This window comes from Dermatophagoides farinae, chromosome 1 (assembly GCF_024713945.1).
Source record: "Dermatophagoides farinae isolate YC_2012a chromosome 1, ASM2471394v1, whole genome shotgun sequence".
NCBI classification, from domain to species: domain Eukaryota; kingdom Metazoa; phylum Arthropoda; class Arachnida; order Sarcoptiformes; family Pyroglyphidae; genus Dermatophagoides; species Dermatophagoides farinae.
Window position 1 is genome coordinate 3259851 of NC_134677.1, and position 24331 is coordinate 3284181.

The 24331-nt window shown below is 31.3% G+C and overlaps 1 protein-coding gene across 4 annotated transcripts in view; it reads right to left on the reverse strand.

The window, feature by feature from the left end:
• Positions 1-22730, reverse strand: part of LOC124492172 (discoidin domain-containing receptor tyrosine kinase B) — a 29017-nt gene extending 6287 nt beyond the window's left edge. The window contains exons 1-3 of one of the 4 annotated variants that reach the window (XM_047054985.2): positions 22090-22730; positions 4672-4825; positions 2082-2319 (exon numbers count right to left, since the gene is read on the reverse strand). In XM_047054985.2, coding sequence (XP_046910941.2) covers positions 2082-2319; positions 4672-4825; positions 22090-22432 — 735 coding nt within the window. In that variant the 5' untranslated portion in view covers positions 22433-22730. Of the gene's footprint in view, positions 1-2081; positions 2320-2528; positions 2660-2722; positions 2792-3089; positions 3206-4671; positions 4826-22089 lie in introns of those variants that run through there. The other 3 variants (XM_047054986.2, XM_047054988.2, XM_075731695.1) reach the window with 3 other exon arrangements.
• Positions 22731-24331: the final 1601 nt, after the last annotated feature.

Below are 24331 nucleotides of genomic sequence, written 5' to 3' on the forward strand. Positions count from 1 at the left end.
GACGAGAAAAAAAAATTTGCCGAATGCATTGATCATCAAAATGAATGAATGATGAATCAGAACAAAATGATCGTACGAAATACAAACAACAACAACAACAACATATAATGAATCGCAACATCAGCAAAGTAATGGGAAAAATTATAGCAAACTAGCATATAGGTTAGGTGAGAGCCATATTCAGTTCGAGTGTCTGTGTGCAAGAGAAAATGAATTCCATAGATTAAAGATGAATTATTAAAATCAACTACAAACCACATCACCATCAACAACAACAACAACAAACATTATGGTATAGTCAACCAAATAATAGTAATAATGTATTATATGGTCGATGAAATGCAACGGGGAAAAAAATGTTGAATTCCATTGTAATTTACACCAAAGTGAATTCAAGAACCCGAAAAAAAAAACGATGAAAGAAATAAATAAATAATTGCTTTTGCTGTTTTGTGGTTACTAATTTTTGACATGTCTTGTATATTCTAACCATTTGATCATAATAATAATAATAATAAACACTGAATAACCACTGAACAAAATACACACACACATTGTACATAGGAGAATTGTTTCGGCCAGGCGAAGAAACATTTTTTCGCCCATTTAAAACATCATACAGACACACACAAACACGAACATTGAACATGCAAGAATTGAATTGAATAAACTAAACTAAACTAAACTGAATTAAGTTTCGTGAGAATAATGTTTTCAACTATAGAATGAAAAGAAAAAAAAAGAATGAAAATTTTGAAAAGAAAAAAAATTATAGATTCTTATTATTCTAGTCTATGGCTGCTGTGTTTGATTCTTGTGCGTGTGTGTGTGTGTGTGGTGTTTTCAAAAGGCGCCAAATATGTCGAGAGTCAAAAACAACCCATCCATCCATATGTAGGTCCTTATTGTGTTTGCTTAATGTCCTTTTAAAGTTTTTCTTTTCAACTATTATATGCTACTGTTATGCTTACTTTATAATTGGCGATGAAAATTCGTGCGTGTAAGTGTATGGTTGAAATTGGAATATAATATGCATCACAAACAACAACAACAACAACAGAAAATTGGCGACGAGAAAGGCATTAAAATTTAGGCTCAAAAAAAACATCATTAATTACCGAATCCTTTGTTGAATTTTTTTTTGAATCGAAAATAAATTTTCAGCTGGAAAAAAACTGATCCAACTAAGAAGCTTCTGTTCTGTCATATGAATTATTGTAGAATTTTGTTTCAATAAAGAATCGATGCACACACACACACACACACACACAAACACACGGACGACGACAGGTTTAATTAAGAAATACAATTGTTGTTACCAATTGACAGGCCAAAGTGAACTAGAAATTGAGCATCCTGTACAATACAATATATGACATGTCTAATTGTTTCAGTTATTTGCTGTCGAATTCTGTTGTCTTTTTGTCTAATTACAAGTTGGGATTATATTGGGATTAGGTTAATATGCTTACACCGACACATACACACACACACACAGAGCAACAAACGCATAGAAATAGATGAAAAATAAAAAAAAAGACACACCAAGAATTCATCCTGATGAGAATATTTACAGCTGTAAAAAAAAGCTTTACAGCCCATTTTTTTGATGCAATAGTTGCGTGTGTGAGTAATGATACAAAATTGGAGACAGTCATAAAATAACAGCGATTCAGATGAATCCATCTGGTCTGTATGTTGAGAAAAAAAAACGGGAATCAATTTCGTCATTTTTTTTCTCGATAGCAGATTGAGGCCGGGCATTAAATCTAATCGAAAATGAATTGAGAAATAAAACAGACATGTAAAACCAAGTTCGTTATTCACAGTGCACGGAATATCATCAATCCGCGCGTTCTAATTGATTTTTTACTACGTGTCCAATACAATTAGGCAATGGGTGAATTTTTTGTTTTGTTTTTGTTCGAATTGAAATGATTCAATCAGACTTATTATAGTTCATAATAATAAGCATTCAGTCATTTGATCATGATGATGACATGCAATGTGCCCATAAATGAATCAGTGCTTAGCAGAATTGAAATAAGATCAAATGTCATGTCATATAAGTTGAAACTTACATAATCTCCATTCATATCAGTCCACTTATTCCAAGTGGTACCATTATCACGAGAGTACTCGATCCAATATTCTTCAGCAAATTCGACGCCCATACCGTTGCCGAATCGACCTTGTGTAGCGATAGCTGTAATTGTATAAAGTTCTTCTAAATCAACTTGGATCCATTCTTGGCCTGAATATGATGCGCTCAATTGTTTGGATGGACACCAAGCACCACCAGATATTTCACGATTCAATCTATAGAAAAAAAAGTAGACAAAACATTTAGTTAGTCGTCGTAATAATGATATAAACAACAAAATATTGTATAATTCTAGAACAATTCTATGATTGGCATGGAATTTTTTTTTTGAGTCCAATTTAGAAAAAGAGTTTCTCATTAGTAAACTTCTTCCATAAGTATCAAGCTCATTATTATTATAATAACAAAAAAAAATTTTACGTACACATACAAACTCATCACAACAAATTGGCCACTCACAGATTATCATTATTCATAAAAATATATGAGAGAGATTCATAGTGACACTTGGAAAATCTTAGACAATTGAAATTTTTTGCTCATACTATATATTCGCTGTGAAATGTTTATTAATTAATTGCAATACGGAAAAAAGAATTCTGGGTCGATATCTACCACCTTCATTTTCAATAGGATTCAGAATCTGTAATTCGCGAATAGAATTGCTGATTCTAGCCAGTAATTTTCTTTTTTCATAACTATAATGAGAATATATATGGCGACCATATGGCTTGAATCTCATCGTAAAACTGCCATTTAATCTAGTAGAAATCGGCCTCTTTTTTTGTCTATGTTCCAACAACAGTAAAAAATTAAACCTGGATCCGAAAATGGAAAATTTCATTAAAATAATGGTTGCTTGTAGACAATATTCGATTATAACCAACATACATAGAGACAATGGTAGTCGTAAATCAGCACATTGACATTGGAATCATATACGAAAATGTATATTCCTTAGGTAAACTTTTATAAGATTACCAACCATTCAAGACACGTGGCTCGTGAAAAAAAAATAAATAAATAAATATTTTTATTGTCATCAAAGAAAACAAGATACATTACTATCAGACACGAAACAATTCGTCCAGAACCAAAATAATATACATACTATGACATATGGAAACGAACAAAAGAAAAATGAAAAATGCAGCATATAATACCTATCAAATCGATATTCATGCAAATTAGATTGGTTCGAATTATAGAAGTGCGTGAAAATAGGATCCAAACATCACCGGTAGCAATAGTCGTCTACGTATCGGATAATAGCAAGAGGTTGCCTTGTTTTTTTTTTGTTGTCATTGCTCATATCAACGATCGAACAGACACATGCAAAAACACAGAAATTGGAATGATGTAAACAAAAAAAAAGTAAAACTGAAAACTTCTAAATTTTCCATCATCATGAGTATTCAGGTGCACTTAAATAGATTAAATTGGTTGCAAATGACATAAAAATAAAAATGAAAACAAAAAAAACAAACTCAACACTCTTGTGGTTTACACCCATATGGTACCAGAAAAAAAGTGATGCCTAACATTTTTTTCTTTGCTGAAAAGCAGGAAAATAAAAAAAACAAAATTAAATCAGATTCAGAAACAGAAACAGAAAAATACAAATTAAATATCTGTTTGTTATCAGGAATGATCCGAATCGATTACCAGAAAAAAAATATAAGCAATGAGAAAATGTGGCATCTGGAAATCAAAGTTTCAAAGACTGAATGAGAGAAAAAAATTCATGCCCGTTGGCCATAGACTAGCAAAAAAAAAATTTCTAGATGCAATCAAATCCATAAATGGTATACATTAGGTAAACCAACAAAATTTAGATTCATTAGACAATGAATTTCGTTCTCATGGCCATTTGTTGCGACCTTTTTTTTGTTTATATTCCCATTATCATAAGGTCAATCGTATTGATGACAGTAGTTTGGTCGGTTAGTTTGGTTTGATCGTCGACCATTGTGTGTGTGTCTGTGTGTGTGTATGTGCCAGCCGGCAATTAATTACAAACAAACATTGTTGTTACCAAGCTTGTTATTAAACAAATTTTCACTTTCCTGTTGTTTTAAAGTCAAAATCAACGATGATGATGAAGATGACGATAGCGGTAGCTAATGATGGTCAGCAATTTGTGCGTGTGTTGACTACCGTATGTGGTTTTTGCTTTGGTCTAATGTAGCTAGATCGATTCCATAGTAATTATTAGATAACAATTTCTCATTATAATAGACTATATTATCATCATCATCATCATCACGGAAGAATCAATGCTACAATGATTTTGATCATTATATCAGATCAGGAATAGTAAAATTATGTATGACATGGCTAAACAAAACAAACCATACATAACCGATTGTATTGTGTTGAGACAACAATATCATAATAATGATGAAAACAGTAGTCATCTTTATAAAACAACAAGGTAGATATAAAGTTAATTATTTAGATTGAAACAAATCGGACCCGAAAAAAAGACCAATGGCCAATTAAGTCATTGGTATAAAAACAAACAAATATTGAGAGTCAAATAAATTCACCATGAATGAATGAATTACCTGGCGTTCTGTGGTCCAACCGATTGAAGATTATATGACGAGGATGCTGCTATTTGATGATCACGAATCTCACCCGATTCCATTCCAAGTGGATATGATTGTCCATTACATAATGATGATGGTATTCGTATCCTATTGCCATCGTCATGTTCATCTATGTACAAATCAAACAAACAAAACAAAATTAAAAAAAGCCAATGTATTATTCATTAAAAAGTCAACGATGCGCCCATTATAATAATTACTCTATGCTTCATAATCAAAGCGAACAATGCAAACAAACAAACAGAAAAAAAACACTAAAAATGCTATACCATTTACTCATTTGCAATTCTCTAATTATCATTTGTACGCTTGGATGCAACAAGCGGACATTCAATGCCATTAACAGTGAATGGTTCCGGTATTGGAATATATGAATATGACATATACCAATATGAATTTTCTTTTTTTTTCTCTTTCTCTCTCTCTCTCTTCCATGAATGATGAATGGAACATCCGTCATAATTGTCGAATAGACTAAGAATAACGAATGAATAGCTCGTTTGGAATGGAATGAATATAATGAGATGTGAGAATTATTTATTACAATTGATACCATTAATGACATAACAAATGAATTGACCTAGTCGACCTGATCAAAGTCGAGCTATGGCGAATGACCTGGTCGAATGGACCACATGGTTCATTATCATCAAATCGACAATGTACATTCGGCCATATGTATGGAGGTGCACGGAAAGTATATAAATGGGAGCAAGTGTCTAAATAGCAATCAGGCTAAATGATGATTGATCGGTGATCGGTGCTTGCAGCTACATTTACCTTTATTATCTATCTATCGTTTGCTGGTTTTTTTGTGGTCGATTCAATCTGCTTGATGTGAAGGACAATTGCCAGCCATTATTAGCTAACATCATTGGCCCCCTCAAAGCAAGATTTTGTTTGAATAGAGAGTAAACACCATAGCCATCAGTCTTGGGCATCATCCAATCATCGAACGAATGCATCCCATCATAAACACATATACATAAACAGAAAGAAAGAAAAAAAGATGGTGATTGCCTCAAGTGTGATTGAGTAATTATGCCGACAATACATTTTTCATGGTGGAACAAAAAATGTATGAGAATTCATGTGTGCACACATGTATGAGATTGTAATGTCAAATGATAAATATGACATTGGCCAACAATGAATGTGGTCGATTCGATTGATTGTGAATCGATGAAGAATTGAATTGAGATAATAAGGTAAAAAAAATAACATCAATCAATGTTGATCATCAACAAATACCAGTATGAAAAAGAGAGAGAGAGAGAGAAAATGAAGGCAAATAATCTCATTTGAAACAAATTAACTCTGACCAAACCACTGTGTGTGAGATAGAGAGAGAATGAGAGATAGAGAATCGTTCATCGTTTTGTTCAGATAATCATTCAAAACAGTGGACAGGTTTAAATTGAATAAAGATTTTTTAATTAAAACACAGTCACACAAAATACACAATGGCCATGGCCATGACGAATCAAAAACATCATACATACAATGTGGCCAGGTGAGAGAGAGAGAGAGAAAAAAAAGACTATTGTTAATGGAAAAAAAAGAAAAAGAAAAACCAGACAATTGTAATACAATTTGAACAAACAGGACAAATTGGATATGGTCACTTATGCAGAAGCAAAAATATCGGTTTGAAATTACTTCACACACACACACACACACACACACACACATCTTTCATATAAAATGAATTTGTTTCCTTTTTTCATATAACGGATACAGACATTGTTACAAACATCCAACATATGGAATCGTAACTTATTTCCAATTCAATGGAATCTAACTTTGTTTGGGGTAAATTAAATGAAAATTTAAATGCATAATCACAGACATAAGTGAAAAAGAAGAAGAAAAAGAAAAAGCCTATGAGAAATGGATGGCAATGACAACCAACAATGCCAAGAATCTACGAAAGATCTGAAAAACCGAACCACACACACACACACAAAGACACAATGGACACAAATACTTTTACAAAATATTCTCTGTCAGGCATCTTCTATGTGTATTGTTGAAAATGATGATCATCATACACACAAGGAATTTAAATTAAGTTTTCTCCTCATTCAAAAGAGAAAAAATAGAGTTCTCTTTGTAGTTATGGATTCACTCGACGGGAATTCAATTCTACGGTACAAATTCAATAACTATTCAAAATAGACAGAAGGACAACAATAACAACAGAGATATAGGAATCCTTGCATTATATGCTAAAATGGAAAACAAAATTCTATTCAAATTCCAGAGATTTGAAATCATATTAGCCAATGAATGAGAGAGATATAGGAAACTAACCGATTATGATCTAAAGTGAATTTTTTCTTGTTATTCAAAAAAAAAATTTTTAATCATTCAAAACTTTGACTGATGAAAATCGGGCCAACTTTGGGCGGAAAAGAGTATGTTTTCATGTGTGTGTGTGTGTGTGTGTGTGTATGACATGTGCCTATCATAACACTGTTTGTGTGTATATGATGTTTGAAATGTCAAACTTTTTTTTCATGACCATTCATATATCTTCATAGCATGAGATTTTTTTTCCGTTTATGATTTCATTTTTTGATGGCAAACTTGATGGCTACATTAATCGCGCGTCGGTGTATGTGTATATGTCAGTTGGCATACAAAGTGAATAAACAACAATCATTAACAATCAACAAAAAGTCAACAACCAGAAAAAAAATTCACTAAGCCTATAGGGTCAAATAAATACTGACATTGATGATGTGTGTGTGTGTGTGTGATAGACTCCTTTTTTTCTTGAAATAATTTACTCAGCACAATATCACCTGTTCCAAATTGTTTTTGCGTGTTTTCAACATAATCATCATCATCATCATCATAAGATTCTCTCACTTACATTAAACCCTAACAATGTCTATTTCATTTGTAAGGAGCAATCAAAAATAAGCATCAAGCAAAAAATCAAAGGCAAACAAAAAAGTTTGTTAGGAGCCAAAAATCCATGAATCACATAAACACACAAAAAAATAGATATAAAAGGAATCTGACAGCCTGGGAGTGAAGATGAGTAGTCAATGGACAAGAATGTTTGGTTATTAGATTGAACACGGATATACATACACACACATAGGATTCTCAAATGTTTTATGCCTTCAACTTGTCATCAACATCTAAGGGGATATAATAACTTGAATTGAAATGAGCAACTAAAAATTTTTTTTTATTTATGCCTTGTTTGTTCGAATCCCATTATAATTAGTACAAAATGATGATGAACAAGAAATCTTACTCTGTTGGATGATTAGTATTAGTTACCATTTGATAATAAATAAGCTCAATAGAAGTATGAATGTCCATTGGTGTGATTTGTTGTTGATAATCAACATTTCTATACAGCTAACTAAATGACAAATCAAATTAGTGTATAGACAAAAACATGGACACATTAATCCAAATGGACAAAGACAGAAAAACATTTTCAATTGCATCGGTGTATCATGTCAATGTGATTAAATCGATGATCAAACTTGTACATGGGTTTGTGATCATTCATTTTAAATATGACGTATATGTATGGCGAATCACGTAGAATTAATAAATCCAAATGGCAATTCCATATAAAAAATGATTTTTCATGAATAGAAATAGAAATCAAAAGTGTCATGTCGAATGTCATTCATGTCAACAACAGAAATCAACATTATCAATCTATCTATAGCCATAAAGTAATAAAAATATAAGGTAGAACCGAATCTGTATGTTTTTGTGTGGTGGCATAATTGTCACCAATCACAGAAACATTCAAATGCAATTCACCAAAAGTCAATGATATCGTTGATTGGCTGATCAATTTTTCAAATTTTATTTTTTTCAATTTACCAAAATTGAATATATCCTGTTTGAAGCTCAAACATCATTATTTTGTTCAAATGACAAACTGGCATCGAATTTAATTGGTAAACTTTATTGATGACAAGCAAAGTTTCAATGATAAAGTGACTATGGCATAGTTGATCCGGCTAAATACTAAGAGAAATAAACGATCAAAGCGTTGGGAAAGTAAATGTGTCATACAGCAGTCTGTATTTGTGTGTGTGTGTGTGTGTGTACATAGTCTATATAATCGCATCGGCAAATATTTGTTTCTTGACCTAGGTCAAATGACAAAAAAAACCAAAACGGTCTTTATTGAAAGAACTACAAAACGGAGGTGAACTTATCCATTATGAAAGAAGAATTAAATGTCAAGGTGTACGATGTTTGGACACATTAGTGACAAATATGTAATTTATGGCCCATTGAGACAAATTTATCTAAATTTTTTTTCTGGGCAATTCCTAAGAACGGTTTGTTTGTTCGTTTTGAACATATTTTGTTTGAATATTCAATGAAAAAGATAGATAGAAACCCAAATGTATGGTCCAACTAATGAACACAGTAGCATTCGGTGATACCGATGATGATGGAGAATGATGATGGAGAATGAATGCAAACAAAAACAAAAAACAAAAAACAAAAACATTGGTTTATTGTATGCACGCAAACCGGAATCATGGACCAACAAAATAGTATATATTATTGGCACGATATTCGGATATCGTGATAAACTCGTGTTCATAGGAATTGTATTCGAATAACACATCCATAGAAATATTAATTGTTGAAATAATAGTTAAATGTCTTTGAATCACGCCAACACGATTACTATTGCGACGGTAATTATATAGCAATGTCGATTGATTAATTAGTTAGAATGACTATCAATAATGTGTGTTAGAATGATGTAACTGGATACCAAAGCACAATGTTTATGTGCTCGAAGGTGTCATCTTTCGACAAAGACAACTTTAAATTATAGTGCCATTATTGACAATCCATAAATGCAATTTATTGTATTCAAACTTCGGGCCACACACACACACCGACACATACATCGTTGTTGTGGAGGTGTCGGCCGAAATGACATAAAACACGAAATTTAAAAAAAAAGAGGAATCAATCCGATCCATACGCGTGGGATTAGAATTCGGATCAACCATTCCAATGTATGATATATCAGAATGGTGCAGAGGCGATTAAATCCGTTTTATAGGAAGCCTATAGTGATTGAGCTATAGGCAATTACTATATGGATAATGTTACGGGTAGATAATTATAACCTTGCCAAGATGGGACCAGTATCTATAGTATGTGTTTTTTGTGTGTGGTGATGATATATCTCATCATCATAATGGCCATAATGGATGATTATGCTTTCGTCGATGATAGTAATGAGCAGCTGTGTAAATGAATAAATGGCTCTATGGATTAATATATTCAATATCCACGTATCCACACACATACATACTCATCGAATCACAAGGGCCAATCTCTTGATGAGCTCTTCATAAAAAAAACAAAATTGGAACAATTTTGGTGATGAGTGTTCATTGTGAACAGTGAAATGCAGCAATAGTGTTGCCACATATTTGCATCATTACTAAGAGGATAGGTATGCGAAACAATTCTTCTATTAGATCGTCTAGTGGCCCTTTAATTGATTGCAAAACTTAGTCCCTTGTGTTTAGGTCCTAGCCGGGAAAAAAAAAGACCCAGGATATCTCAACAATTATGGATGAATTGTATCAAGTTGGATTGGATGATGAGAATATAAGAGAAAGAATGTGGCATCGGAATCGCAAATGAAAATTTCATGAATGGCATGACCCTGCTATAATGGTCGAGTAGAAAACATACGCAAATTGGTGATGAATGAATTCAATTTAAAAAAATTTTATACAACAACAATATGTAACGAACTAAAAATAAAAACGAATATGGTTGAATAGAAAATTGTCACGTGAAAAATGACTCGCAAATTGGATGCACTTGAACATGCACATTTAGATGGGGAGAGAGAGCTAACAACAATATGGTTTGATCCATAATGAGATATTCAGAGTATTGTTGATTATTAAGGCCGATTGGCATCATAGTTTATCGATTTCGTCATCGCAAATTATTATCTCGTAAAGTGTTTAATCGGTCGAAACAATATCAACAACAAATCTGGCAAGTGAAACTTTACAATATATTCATTCAGAAATAGGTGGGAATAATTCTACTGGAAAATCGGCCATCACCCACGGCCAGATGTCTGATTGAATTGAATTTTCATTTCAAACACAAGAAAAATACATGAATATTTCAGCCAAATGATGATGATGATGATGATGATCAGGCTATAGAATCACACCTAAACTTTGAATTCGATAGATAGATTTATGATGTTCAAGTATATATTGTGGTGATGTTTGGTCGGTGAATGAACAGGGTAGTCAAATGAATGGGAATAAAAAAAAATAGAAATCAGAGAGCACGTGTTTTTTGCACATTTTTTTTGCTGCACAAAGCCAATTAATTGCCACGTTTTTTTTTTTTTTTTGATTTCTGGCAACATTAATATTATTACGATTATTGTTGCCAAGTTCTGTTTTTTTTTATTATTTGAAAATGGATGTAGCAAAGATCCACCACACACACACACACACACGCACACACACCTCTGAATCTATCTATTGCTAAAAATAACAGGACCACAACAACTTAAACTGGGTCAAAAATGCCATTTGGATCGATTGCCAACAACGAAAAAAAACAACAACAACAACAATAATAACAATGACTTGACTTTAGAATCTAATTTAATTATCTGATAATGGCAACATTCTATTCGATTAGTTTCATCATCATCATCATCCTCGTTTTTTTTCGGTATACCACCGTGTCATAACCAGATCATCTGTTATATCAATGACTCAGTGAGAAACTATTTTTTTTTTTTTTTTGTTTTGGGAGACATTACAAACGCGTGTATCAATAAATGAAAATCGGTTTGATAACAAGATTTGTAAACCGTGCAAAAAAAAAACTCGTGGTATTTGGATGGTATGCATACGAAAACAAAAACTTGGATCTGACCATCTGATCAGTATGATATGATCAGTAGAAAATTTATGCCATTAAACAACAATAACAAAAAAAAACAGATTGAAATGAAAAATTATTTTGGAAATCCTAGCTTATGTCAACAAATCTAAACTATAAAAAAACTGAACAGATCTAAGCCATTTATTTGAATGATGATGATGATGATGATGGAAATGGTCAACGGTCATTTCACAAATAGCATTGATCAAATATTGATTTAATCTTTTCAACATGTGAAAAAAAGGGAATCCGTTTCACATATACGATATATTGATATAATTGTCGATTGTATTTTGAATATTGTGAATTAGATTAATCACCAAACAAAAGATTGTCTACACACACACACACATACACATAGGCGCGGACAAACATTTCATAATGCTAAATGGCCAAGGGAACAATTTCAATTGCTATGATAACCAAATTGTCAACACCACTACTACCATTCCCTTAACTATTTGGCAAAAATAAATCGAAATGTAGGATTTAATCCAAAATCTTTGAACGAAACTAGTCGGACCTAATTTCCGATGTGAAAACAAACATGTCGATATGACCGAATCAAAAACAACAACAACAACAACAAAAAACTAGTGAATTAAATTTGAATTTACATTTTCAAAAAAACGAGACCATTCTCTCTTTTTCCCGAAAACATAATCCCGTCAAACAAATTAATAAAAATTCAAATTATCCATTTCATTCATTCAATTGATTGAAATGGCCCCGATTGTTATGACAAACGAATGATATTTTTTTTTTTTGAATTACTGCCTACTAATTCTATCAAAATGATATCGATATATATTTAAGATTTGATGATAAGAAACAATAAAAAAAAGAAGAAAATTTTACATCACAAACAAATAAGAACAAACAAACAAACAAACAAACATAACCGATAGACAAGCTCCGGGTACATTGTTTCCAACAATGACAAGTCGTGATGAATTTCCTTCTGTGTGTGTGTGTGTGTATGTCAGAACATGTCATATCACTGACTTAGAAATTGGCCAGATTTAGTCCAAGAAGAAAAACAAAACAAAAAAAACCATCGATATATTTTATATCAGGAGTTTGAATCTTATTGTTTTGTCAATATGTTATTCGTCGTCACCACCACCACCACCATCATCATTATCATTGTGAATTCAATACACATACAAACAAACAAAAATACATTTTATTCAGACAGTTGTCATTCATTCGAAAAAATCTTAGCGACAAATTTAGATTTACATCAAATTGAAAAAAAGAGAAACAGTCTTAGAATAAAAAAAAAAATACAGGCAGGCAGGCAGGCAGGAAAATATAATTCAAATGAATGAATGAAGATTGTGTAATTAAAAAAAAAATCCTCCTACCAACCAGTTGTTGCATACATTCAGTGTATTGAATAGAGAAAAAAAAAGAGAAAAGGCGACATAATTTGTCATTCGTCGTCAACATTTTAGCGGCGGGATTGAATGTATGTATTCAATTCAATGTGTATTTAAAGTTGAATAAGTATAATTTGTGACGCCTTCTTGTTTTGCATCAAGGAAACTTAAAATGATTTGATCTGTTAATGGTCAGGGCATCATTATTTATGGTATATTCAATGTGTTAGAATTCATGGGACAAATGTTTGTGAAAACACGTAGAACAACAACAAAACATGTGAAAAAAAAGGAATCCGTTTCGTATGTGATACGTGCTCATACATTCATTCAAAATGTTGATAGTCGTGGCTATTATAATATATAAAGAGTTATGTTTACTGTCATTATTTTTTTTTATTATAGGCATAATTATCTGTAATTGAATGTAACAATTTTTTGATGATAATGGTGAATTTTTCTATCCAATTTTTTTTGGGCACCAAAATCAAAGATGTCCAGCCGATTGTCGGCATTTTTTTCAATTTGCCTTTTTTTTTTGCTCTCACGAGCTTCAAAATGTCGAAATAAATAAATTTTTTTCGAATTTTTGTTATTAATTGAAAATCAAACCAAAGACGTGGCTGGGGATATTAATCGTTTTTTCTTTCATTTATTAGTTAAATATGGAGAATTGAGTTCACAATTGACAAGCGTGTCCAAATACATACATACATACATACAGTGAAATGGCTTCGTCATGCAGACCAAAGACGAAAACCAAAGTCAACTCTATCACACCTTGTAATACAACAAAACAAGGGTTGTTCCAACAACATTTATTAGTTCGACAAATTGAATGAGTGTGACGGACATTTTTTTTTTGACCGCAAGAAAAAAATTAATTAATTACCAAAAAGAAAAATTTCTTCACACACACAAGAACAAGAAAGAAAGCCAAGACAAACGTGTCAAAAAATTGACTAACAGTCAAAGACCCTAGAAGAAAATGGCAGTGTAGACAAGTTAAACTTTTTTTTGATTTGTTTGTTGGTTTCAGTTCTAGGCCCACCAATATAGGTATGGGAAGATGACCGAACCACGGGAATGAAAAAAAAAAATTTTTTTAAATGAAATTCAATTGTATGACAATGAACAATAGAACAATTTGGATGCAGTAATGTGTGAACCAGGTGTCCAAATTCAAATTGTGATTGCAATTCCAAACAACAACAACAACAACAAAAATGAAAAAATGTGATGGGGGGAGGAAGAATAATGTGCTATTGTCGGGATGTTCAACTTATTAATTATGTTATTAGCCACATTCTGAAATGATGAAAATCGTATATATTTGAGAAACAATCAAATGACTAGTTTATGAAAAAAAAAATAAAAAAATAAAATAAAGTCAATGTATGGAACTAATTCCCATTGTTCATGTTCGTGTGTTTTTGAATTGAAAATCGTGAATCGTCATAATTCCATCATCATCATCATCATATACCTTTCAAATGATAATGATGATCATTATATACAATCATCATTATCATTATATACATTACATATACAACTGATAATAATAATAATAATAAAAAAGAAAACCTGAATCGTAATGGCCAGTTGAATATTGATTGGATAGAATGGCATTTATTAATTGCATCATCGAGATTTGAGCATCAAAAATCATCGACACGAACAAACGATGATGAACAGGAAAGCGAAAAAACAACAACAACAACAACAAAACAACATATTCGATATATGATTGCTTTAATTAAACGATTGAAATGATGGTGAATCCTATCCGATGCAATCATCAACATCATGATGTAACTTGTTCAATTTCTAAAACTTGTCATTAGCACTGTTGCATTATTGAACATAATAACACAACATACATACATACGGCACAAACATAAATGAATAAGAAAAACAAGATATTTGTGAAATTTGTATGTGTGTGCTCAGGTTACATTTGATTTTATATAATAGTGAATTGGATAGGTAGAATCAAATATACATGGTTTTCAAATCAATGACGATTGAATGAATGAATGAATGAAAGAAGGCTATTAGTGGGCCATAGTGATGTGCTATGGTACAACAACAACAAAAGACAGTCCGGCAAATAGAATGATAATGATTAGCAACGCCAATGAATTGAGATTCACACATAAATAACAAATCCGGAGAGTGAGCAAATTGCAAAATTGAACTTCAACTCTAATTGCTTCTAAAGAGAGCTTTAAGTTAAATATATAAAAAAAATACACCAAACTTATTTCATTTTCATGGCTAAAATGGCAAAATATTATTATGTTTTTTTGGCTCGAATACTACAACTGAATAATAACGAATCCGACCATTTTGTTGTCTTGGACGACAGACAACTATAGAGAGAAAGAGAGAGAAAAAAAATGTGTGAGTCTTTATCATTTCCAATGTTATTCTACGGAAAAAAAGAAAAGACTAAGCAAATGAATTATTGTAATCGAAACAGGTTGGCTAACAGTCGTTGAAAGTGAACCAAAAAAAAAAAAAAAAAAAAACGAACAAGCTCTAAGCCAACTATTAAATGTTAATATACTTCCATCATACATACGAAGAGAAGTTGGTGGTCAAAAGTCATAATAATTATACAACAATCATCATGTCATGTTTGCCTTTTTTCCGATTCGATGCTTCAAACATAAATATATACAGACCAAACATCAACTAAATAAAATATTCGTATTTTAACATGGAAATGTTTGGCCATCTAATAGAAGAAATGAATTTAGCCGAGAACAACAACAACAACAAAAGGTAATCAAATGGCAACAAAGGTTGTGCCTTTCAAAATGACACAAAATGTCTAATTGAAAAGGCAACACCATATGAATGGATATATAAATGTACATGCCGCATCCATATCAGGATATTCATACATTTCAATGATGATTTAAATATGAATGTGTACACAGGCATCATGTTACCATGTACAATTCGACAACAATCTAGAAAGTGTTAAGTGAATTTTTCATTTTTTTTTGGGCATTTACAAATCATACCAAAAATGAACAAGAGAAAGAGAGATAGGCAATCTAGGTAGTAAAAAAAATAGTGAATTCTTCCAGGTTATAATCGGTTTAGCATCATTATGATGTTAAGCCATTGTAATGAACGGAGGAAAACTATATGGCAATGACCAACCAGATTGATGAACTCTGTCTCTGTCGATAATAAACGAGCAAGCAACAGGTCACATGGATTTATTGTTCAATAATCGAACAATCAAAAATCATCAACAACAATAACCGAAGCGAGAGAAAAAAATGCAAGAAAATTGCCCAATACAATCGAATAAGAAAATTGAAAAAGGGGACACATTGATGCTATTACCTATTGACGTGATCATGATGATGGTCATTGGAAAATATATATAGCCCGCTCATATATTGAAAAATCAACATGATGGCTATTGAAATTGATTGAGATTCACCATTATGATGGTTGAAGAATCAAAAAAACCTCTCTATCTCTCTCTCTTGTTCTCTTGAATCTGACAAGATCAAGTGTTCGACAATCTTCAAACAATCATCGAGGTGTCAAGAGAAGCTTTTGTTCATTCTTGCATGATGACATGCAAGCAACACATAGTATGAATCAACAAATTGAACATGAATGAAATCAAACTCTCTCTCTCTCTTTTGTTTTTTCTGAATCTCCAAATTGATTCCAATCAAAGTTTTTCCCAAAGTTAAACGGTTTCTGATCAAAATTGGCCAGGATAAATGGCATTTTTTCCCATTTATTCTAATACACTATTGGATTGCTGAGGAAAATAAATAAAGTAGATCCTCCTTTTCAAAAAAAACGTGAATCGGTTGAATGTCGTGTTTCAAATAGTAATCATAATCGTTCATTTTTTTTCTTTGGTCCACATAAAAGATCACGAATTTCCAATTGAATAGAAATGTAAGGTTTCAACTTTGCCGAGATAAAGAAAAAAAAATTGATGATATCTAGACCAAGACCTAGCTTCGTTTTTTAATAAAAAAAAAACATAGGTATAGGTTTCGGTTTCAGACAATCAAATGAAAAAAAGAAACAACAAACAACCAAAAAATCTAATTTAATTAGTAGGCGTTGAGAATCGGTTGTTGTCTTTTTTCATCATTTTTCAGGTCAGTTTTTCTTTCTTTTTTTGGGGGGGTTGGCTAGCAAAATGAAAAAATCTGTTGCCGCTCGAATGATGATGGTGATGATCGTTATATGAACAATTTCTTTTTTTTTTGCCAAGAAAAAAAGGAGACATTAGTTGTACAAATAAATGGCTACAACAATCTGTAAACAGCCGTAGCTAGTCAGTAAGTCAGTCAGTGCCAAAAAAGAGAGTAAATTGTATGTTTCAATTCTTCAAAATTCATTTCGACCTGTTCATTGGGCCATCAACAGCAACAAAAACTAAAGAAGAAAAGTCAATCCAAAATGGATCATCATTATCATCGTCATCATCATCATCATCATCTACGACCCATACATTTATGAATTGATTCAAATAGACATTGAACTAAATGCATACATAGATCAGACAGACATAAAGAAATCATCATAATACAAGTTTTCATCTTGTTGTTCTTGTTGTTGTTATTTGGTCAAATATGTGTGTCAGATCAAATCAACGTATTGAATACATACGAATGTACATAGAGCAGTTACATTTATATTGAACAGTACCGAAAATAATGTATTTTTTTTGTTGAAAATGGTCAAGAGTGAGTGTATAAAATGTTGGTAAAAGTGTGGGAGAGGGAAAACAACAACAACAAGTGTCTATATGTGCTCATGATGATGATGATGATGATGATGATGATGGCAAGCTCTCGACAGGTAGCAATTAAAATCCAAAATGGAAGAAAAAAACTTTTAGATCTTCAAGATCAGAAAGAGAGAGAGAGAAAAAAAATTGGTCTACCTTTTTTTCTAAAGATGATAGAATATGAAGCTTATCGTGTCATTGTTGTTGTTGTTATTATTATTATGATTATTTAGAGCAATGATCAACCAAGCGCATAGATCAATCATTCTTGTTTTATTTTTGCTTGCTGAATATTTTTTTTCGAATATTTTCAGATCTTTATTTTTTTTTTCGCTGAAGAGCACCAAGCAGCTAATGCCTTATGTATGTATTTAAATTGTCAACACTTAATATGCACAACATATATAGAAGAAAAAGAATTAATCCATCTTTTAAAAAATCCGGACAGGCCCTATGAAAAATATTTATTGAATGATTGAACGATTCCGTTTTAAGAGTATGTTTGTAGGGGTGTGTGTGGTGGGGGTTAATTCCTTGTTGTTGTTGCTGCTGTTATGTTGTCCACTTTTTGAATGTTAAGGTAAAAAGAGAGGATTAAAAAAAAATTTTCTTCCTTTAGCCTTTGGTCTAACTCATTTCAATTCAATGTAACTCTTAACGGTGTGTAAATGTTTCGAATGAGAAAAAAAAAGAAAATTCAAATCTCACAATATAATCGCATTTAGCAATAGATCGTAAAGATTATATTAAAGCTAAACGTAAATGATATAATAATCGGGCAAACATATATAATTCCATAAAATGAATGGATTGTTGTTCAAATGTTCAATCACCACCACCAGCTAGCTAACCATCCACACACAAATAGTACTTGCGTGGCTGCAGCATATGGTTCTCGAAAAAAAAATTTGGCCCACTTCAAAATACCATTCTACTGTTTGTCCAATATTGACCATGATGGGTTTAAGGTATGCAAAAGAAAAAAAAGGGGAACATATTACACAATACAATTGATTGGTGTATATTTTTTTTTCTCGTAAGAATAAAATCCCATTTGATTGACGCATTTCAATAATAATTTTTTTTCCATTTTGTTTCCAACAACTGTCACAATGTATTGAATTTTGAATTCAATGACAACCGGTGCAAGAATAAGAATCGATTATAATCATTTATCCAAAGTCCTTGTCGGATAAATAAAATCGACAATGTATGAATGATTAAAAAGGAAATGCAATTTTTTTTATGAATGCAAATTTTCAAATACATAGAGATTGCCTGCTGGTGGTGCGCGTATGACAAGAAGTTAATAGAAATTTCAAAATTTTTTTTTCTAAAAAATAATTTTTTTTCCATTTTTGTACATGGATATCAAGGAAAATTATGACTTTGAATTTTTTTTTCCATTTTTCATTCATTCATTTATTCATTATAAAGAATTTTTTTTTCATTTTTTTTGTTTCAGTATAGTGCGAATGTAATTAGCAAACACTGATGAATTTTTTTTTTGTTTTTTGGAAAGAAAACAAAGAGAGCAAATGAAATTCTCTCTCTGTGTGTATGTATGTATGTATACGACAACAAGCCACAAAAAAAACTAAAAACCATCAACAGCAGCTGAAGCTCATTAGATTTTTTTTTTTTTTTTTTGATAGTTTTAGCGTGACTTGAGATTCGGTATGGACATAAACACACACACACACACACACACACACACACACACACATAACAAAACAGAACGCTCCAATTTATTTTTTTTTTATATTATTATTTCGTTAAACAACGTTCTGGCTACCATCGAATCAATGATGGTGAGCTCTATAGCCAGATGATGATCATCACATAATGATGGCCAATGATGATTTCAATGTTCAGCTGCATCGTTGTATATAATTAAAGTTTAATTAATTTGGTCATCATCAACATTATCATCAAATAATCATAGCTATGGTCTGTTTATTCCGAATTTATTCATTTCTTGTCATTTGGGTTGTATGTTTGTGTGTGTGTGTGTGTTTTTTTTTTTTTTTTTTTTTTTTTTGATATATTACATATATACAAATCTGAAAACAAAACAATTCATCGAATCCAGATTGAATTGTTGGAAAAAAAATAATAAAAACACTATCGATTTATGGATTATTTAGAAATTTTTTTTTTAAATTTGAAATAACGATCATCACAATCTAATAACAGAAACGAATTGTGAGAAACATGTGGACACAATACTGTTGTTGATAATTAACGAATAATAAACACAGAACGAAAATCTAACATTTTCCGTTCAATAGATTTCATGTTATTGAGTTCATGTTACCCAAAATTTGATTCAAGAAAAAAAAGAAAAGAAAAACATTATCCTTATGCAACAACAACAACAACAGCAAACGACAATGATGAAAATGAAATCCGATATAGTTTTTTTTATAATACGAAAAATAAACGCATAATAGCATACCAATACAATACAAACATGGAGCTGTTTTTTTTACCAGTTATACGATACAATTCTTTAAAGACAGACTTTTAGTCGCTAGATAGCTCATTAAAAAACGACAAAAAAACCTTTAAAAAAAACTTCATGATGACTTGAACAAAATGAAGGAAAGAAAAAAAAATGAAACTTCAGACCATACACGAAATATATAATGGGCAACAACAACAATAATAATAATAATGATAAAATAGAATCGAACTAAAGGTTCGAAAGGAAATAAAACGAAACAAATGTCAACCAAACACGAGATGATGATGATGATGACAAAAGTCACATACCAACAAAAATAACATGAAAAATACCCGGTTATATAATATCCGTTATCATGGAATAGCAATCGCTATTGTTACAATATATAACTACAACAAGAGAGCGTCAATCAAAACATCAAATCTAGATGAGAAGTTACCATCATCATCATATATCAGTATTCAATTATTCAGAATTGGCACATCGTATATCAAGGAAAGAGAGAGAGAGAATTTGAAAAAATGGCCGGCAACTATACACAGAGCATATGATAAATGTCTGTCTGTCAATGACATATTGTTATGATGAAAATAAAAAAAAACATCATTTCTTCTTGTGTGTGTGTGTATGTGACAAGTCAGTGAACCTATCAGAGACCCCTCTAAGACAAATCAAGTGATGGTGGTCGATATATCTAGGTATCATTTTGATTTGAATTCGGCCATATCATCCTTTCCAATTCAATATTTTTGAATTTTATAATTAAAAAATTTTTTCTTTTTTTTTGAAAAAAAAAGTTTTGGTCATTGAATTTTTCATTAGAAACATATATAATAAAGGCAAACACACGCACACACACAGACAGAAACAGCAGCAAATAGTTTTTTTTCAAATTCATTTGAATTATAAATGGAATGAAATTGAAAAAAAACTTGTTGAATTCACACACACAAAAATGTTCACCATATGGACGGTATTTCTGTGTGTGTGTGTTTATGTAATAAATTATGGTGCTCAATAGATGGAGAGCGAGATGTTTTTTGGTGATAACAAAATGAAAGATATATAATTTTAATGATGAAAGCAACAGGCAATATTTGATTTCGATTTTCTTTTTTTTCAAATTTTTACCATGTCAAACGATAATGAATCTACTATGCTTCTACGATTCGGATCATTGAAAGATGTTGAATTTAGTTTATTGATGGTTGAATATGCGGCGTAATGAATAGTTGATTTTCACCATCGATTTAGTCATATTGAACAATTTACAGAAATGTCGTTGAATGCTAAAACCACACACACACACACATATATACAACCATTATGATGATCATAATTGACCATTCCGACTCTTGTGAAACGAAAGTAATGAGATGGAAAGAATCAAAAAATGATCGAAAATAATTTATTTCATTAATTAATTTGATGATTATCTTGAATGTGAATAAACAAGAAGCCATAAAAAAAAATTTTTGTTTATCATGGTCACAACACACAAGCAATATATAAAAGTAATCATTTAAATTTTTTTTTTAAGGAATATCGATATCAAAATAAATAATCATCATTATATTCCAGTTCCCAGACATTTGCCAAAGAGAATTAGCATATTATTATTATTATTATTTCGATTTAGGAATTTGATAATATTCATATTAGATCGTAAATATACGATCAAAGTTAAGAATAGAATTGATATCATTTATGACACAAGATAAGCAATCAGATCAACATAATAGAAAGTGGTTCACTGTTACACTGAAACAAAAACAAAACAATAAACTTACCTGTAATGGGGGATTGTCTTTTATTCAATCGATTATGATGATAATGATAATGGCCATTGAATGGACGGCCATTGGCCATATAATCAAACATGATTATTATGACAATGATGATCAACAATTGATCAATAGAAATCCTGAATGAATATAGCATTTTTGCGGTTGTGTTGTTGATGTTTTTTTTTTGGTATAGATGTATTGATGTATCAAAGTAATTGAATGTGTAAAAAATGAGAGCGATGACAAAATTCTGTATTGATCGATCGCTCGTTTTAGTTGAATTTGATCGATAAAAATCGAATCGTATGCTAATCAAAAAAAAGGAAAAATTACACAAGGTGCACATGGACACAAACACAGAACATTATAATGGATGTCATGGCTATATGATCATTGATGTAAGGATATGATCATCATAATACACAGGAAAAAATCAAATTGATCGATGATTTGCCATTCGATATTATATTATTAAATGATGGATACGTAAAGTGGTCAAATTTATTGTCAACACTTGTAGACCATTAGATTATCATGAAGGAGGAGAAAGAAAATGATGGTCTGCTCCAGACTGCAAAAATCGACAAAGATAAACAAGAATACAAACACACACAACCGATACGAACAACGTTTCAAATGAGACTGATTCGATTCAAAAAAAAAACTGACTGGAATAGCAGCATTACCATCTCCAAAAACTAAAGAAGAGTTTATGTGTGTGTGGCCAGCATTGTAACAAATATAGCAGATGCACTAGCTGATGAATGTATATATTGTTCCGTTTCGGACATGACCATGGTAGTGGTACAAATAGTAAAGACAGACTTCATATATATATATCGACCGGCCAGGTAATTCAAAAATCGATCGTGTCAATTTTTTTTGTTTTTGTTTTTTTGTTACCTTTGATCAGCAAGCTATTTGTGAAACATATTGGAATCAATCCAATCATACTATCAACAGCAAGCAATTACAATTTGCTTATGTCATTTTACTTAAATCAAATGAAAACGGATGCCATTATATAATGATGAAAAGCAATCCATTGTGTGAGTGTAGAAAAACTAAAGTAACGACGGCAAATAAAAAAAAATAAGTTTAAGGCGAGAAAATGAAAAGTGAAACAAAACAAAAAAAAATGCCAATTCATGTTTATATTTTCTTGGGATAGGAATATTCAACCATAACACCGTTGTGTGTGTGTGTCATCAATGAAAGACATACAATGGCATACCATTGTCCATGAAATTTTTTTTTTTTGATAAATTCATTTCGAATCAACAAACAATCACATTCATCAAAGAAGTTCTATCACACTGACAAGTTCTATTACATCATCATCATCATCATCAAGTGTGAATATGGAAAATGAACATGTTATTTGTTTTTTAAAAAAAAAGAAGAAAAAATGTTATTAAAAAAAGTTCAAACGAGTGTGACAATTCCTAGTTTTCTCAACTGTTGAACTTGAATGATGATGATGATGATCAGATGTGAATCGTAGAAAAATGAAGAGGCACACAATGAGAAATCATTGGTATTTTTTTTGGACCATAAATGAAGCAAATCTAATCAACTATACAACTTTTGAACATAATATTGTTAAGCTAATGACCAAGTTGTTGCCGGCACATATGTATCAAGTATACTAGATATAAAGTATACTTTCACCATGAGAAATGATTTAAAATTATCCAATTTTGTAGATAATAATAAACAGAGGCTACAATGCACAAGCCACAGTAAACAGGTAGCCAAAAACATTGAGTCTTAAAAAAATAAATTCAAGTATACCATTGATTACATACAGGTATCAATGATTTTCTGGATTCTCACAGAATTGATAATGATTTTATAGCAATATTAATTGCTATGTGAATTTTTTTTCTCGAACGATCGAATATAAGATTTGGCCGAATCAATTGCCTTTACCAAGGGAAAAAAATAAAACATTGAACCATTTTAATTAAAAATGAACAACTAGAACTGATGATGCATTAGATGCATTCATAAATCGTGCGAATCGAAATTAAACACTATGCATTTATGAACCAGTTGTCATTGTCGATCGATACAAATATTTCAGACTAAGAGAAATGAAAAAAATTGGGCGGCATTTTCATCTACATGTGATCCGATGGTCATTATAATATAAATAATATAATTAACTAATTAATTACGGCTCCATTCATCCGCGAGGATTGTTGGATACCAAAAAAAAAGATGTGTGTGCGTGTTCAATTCA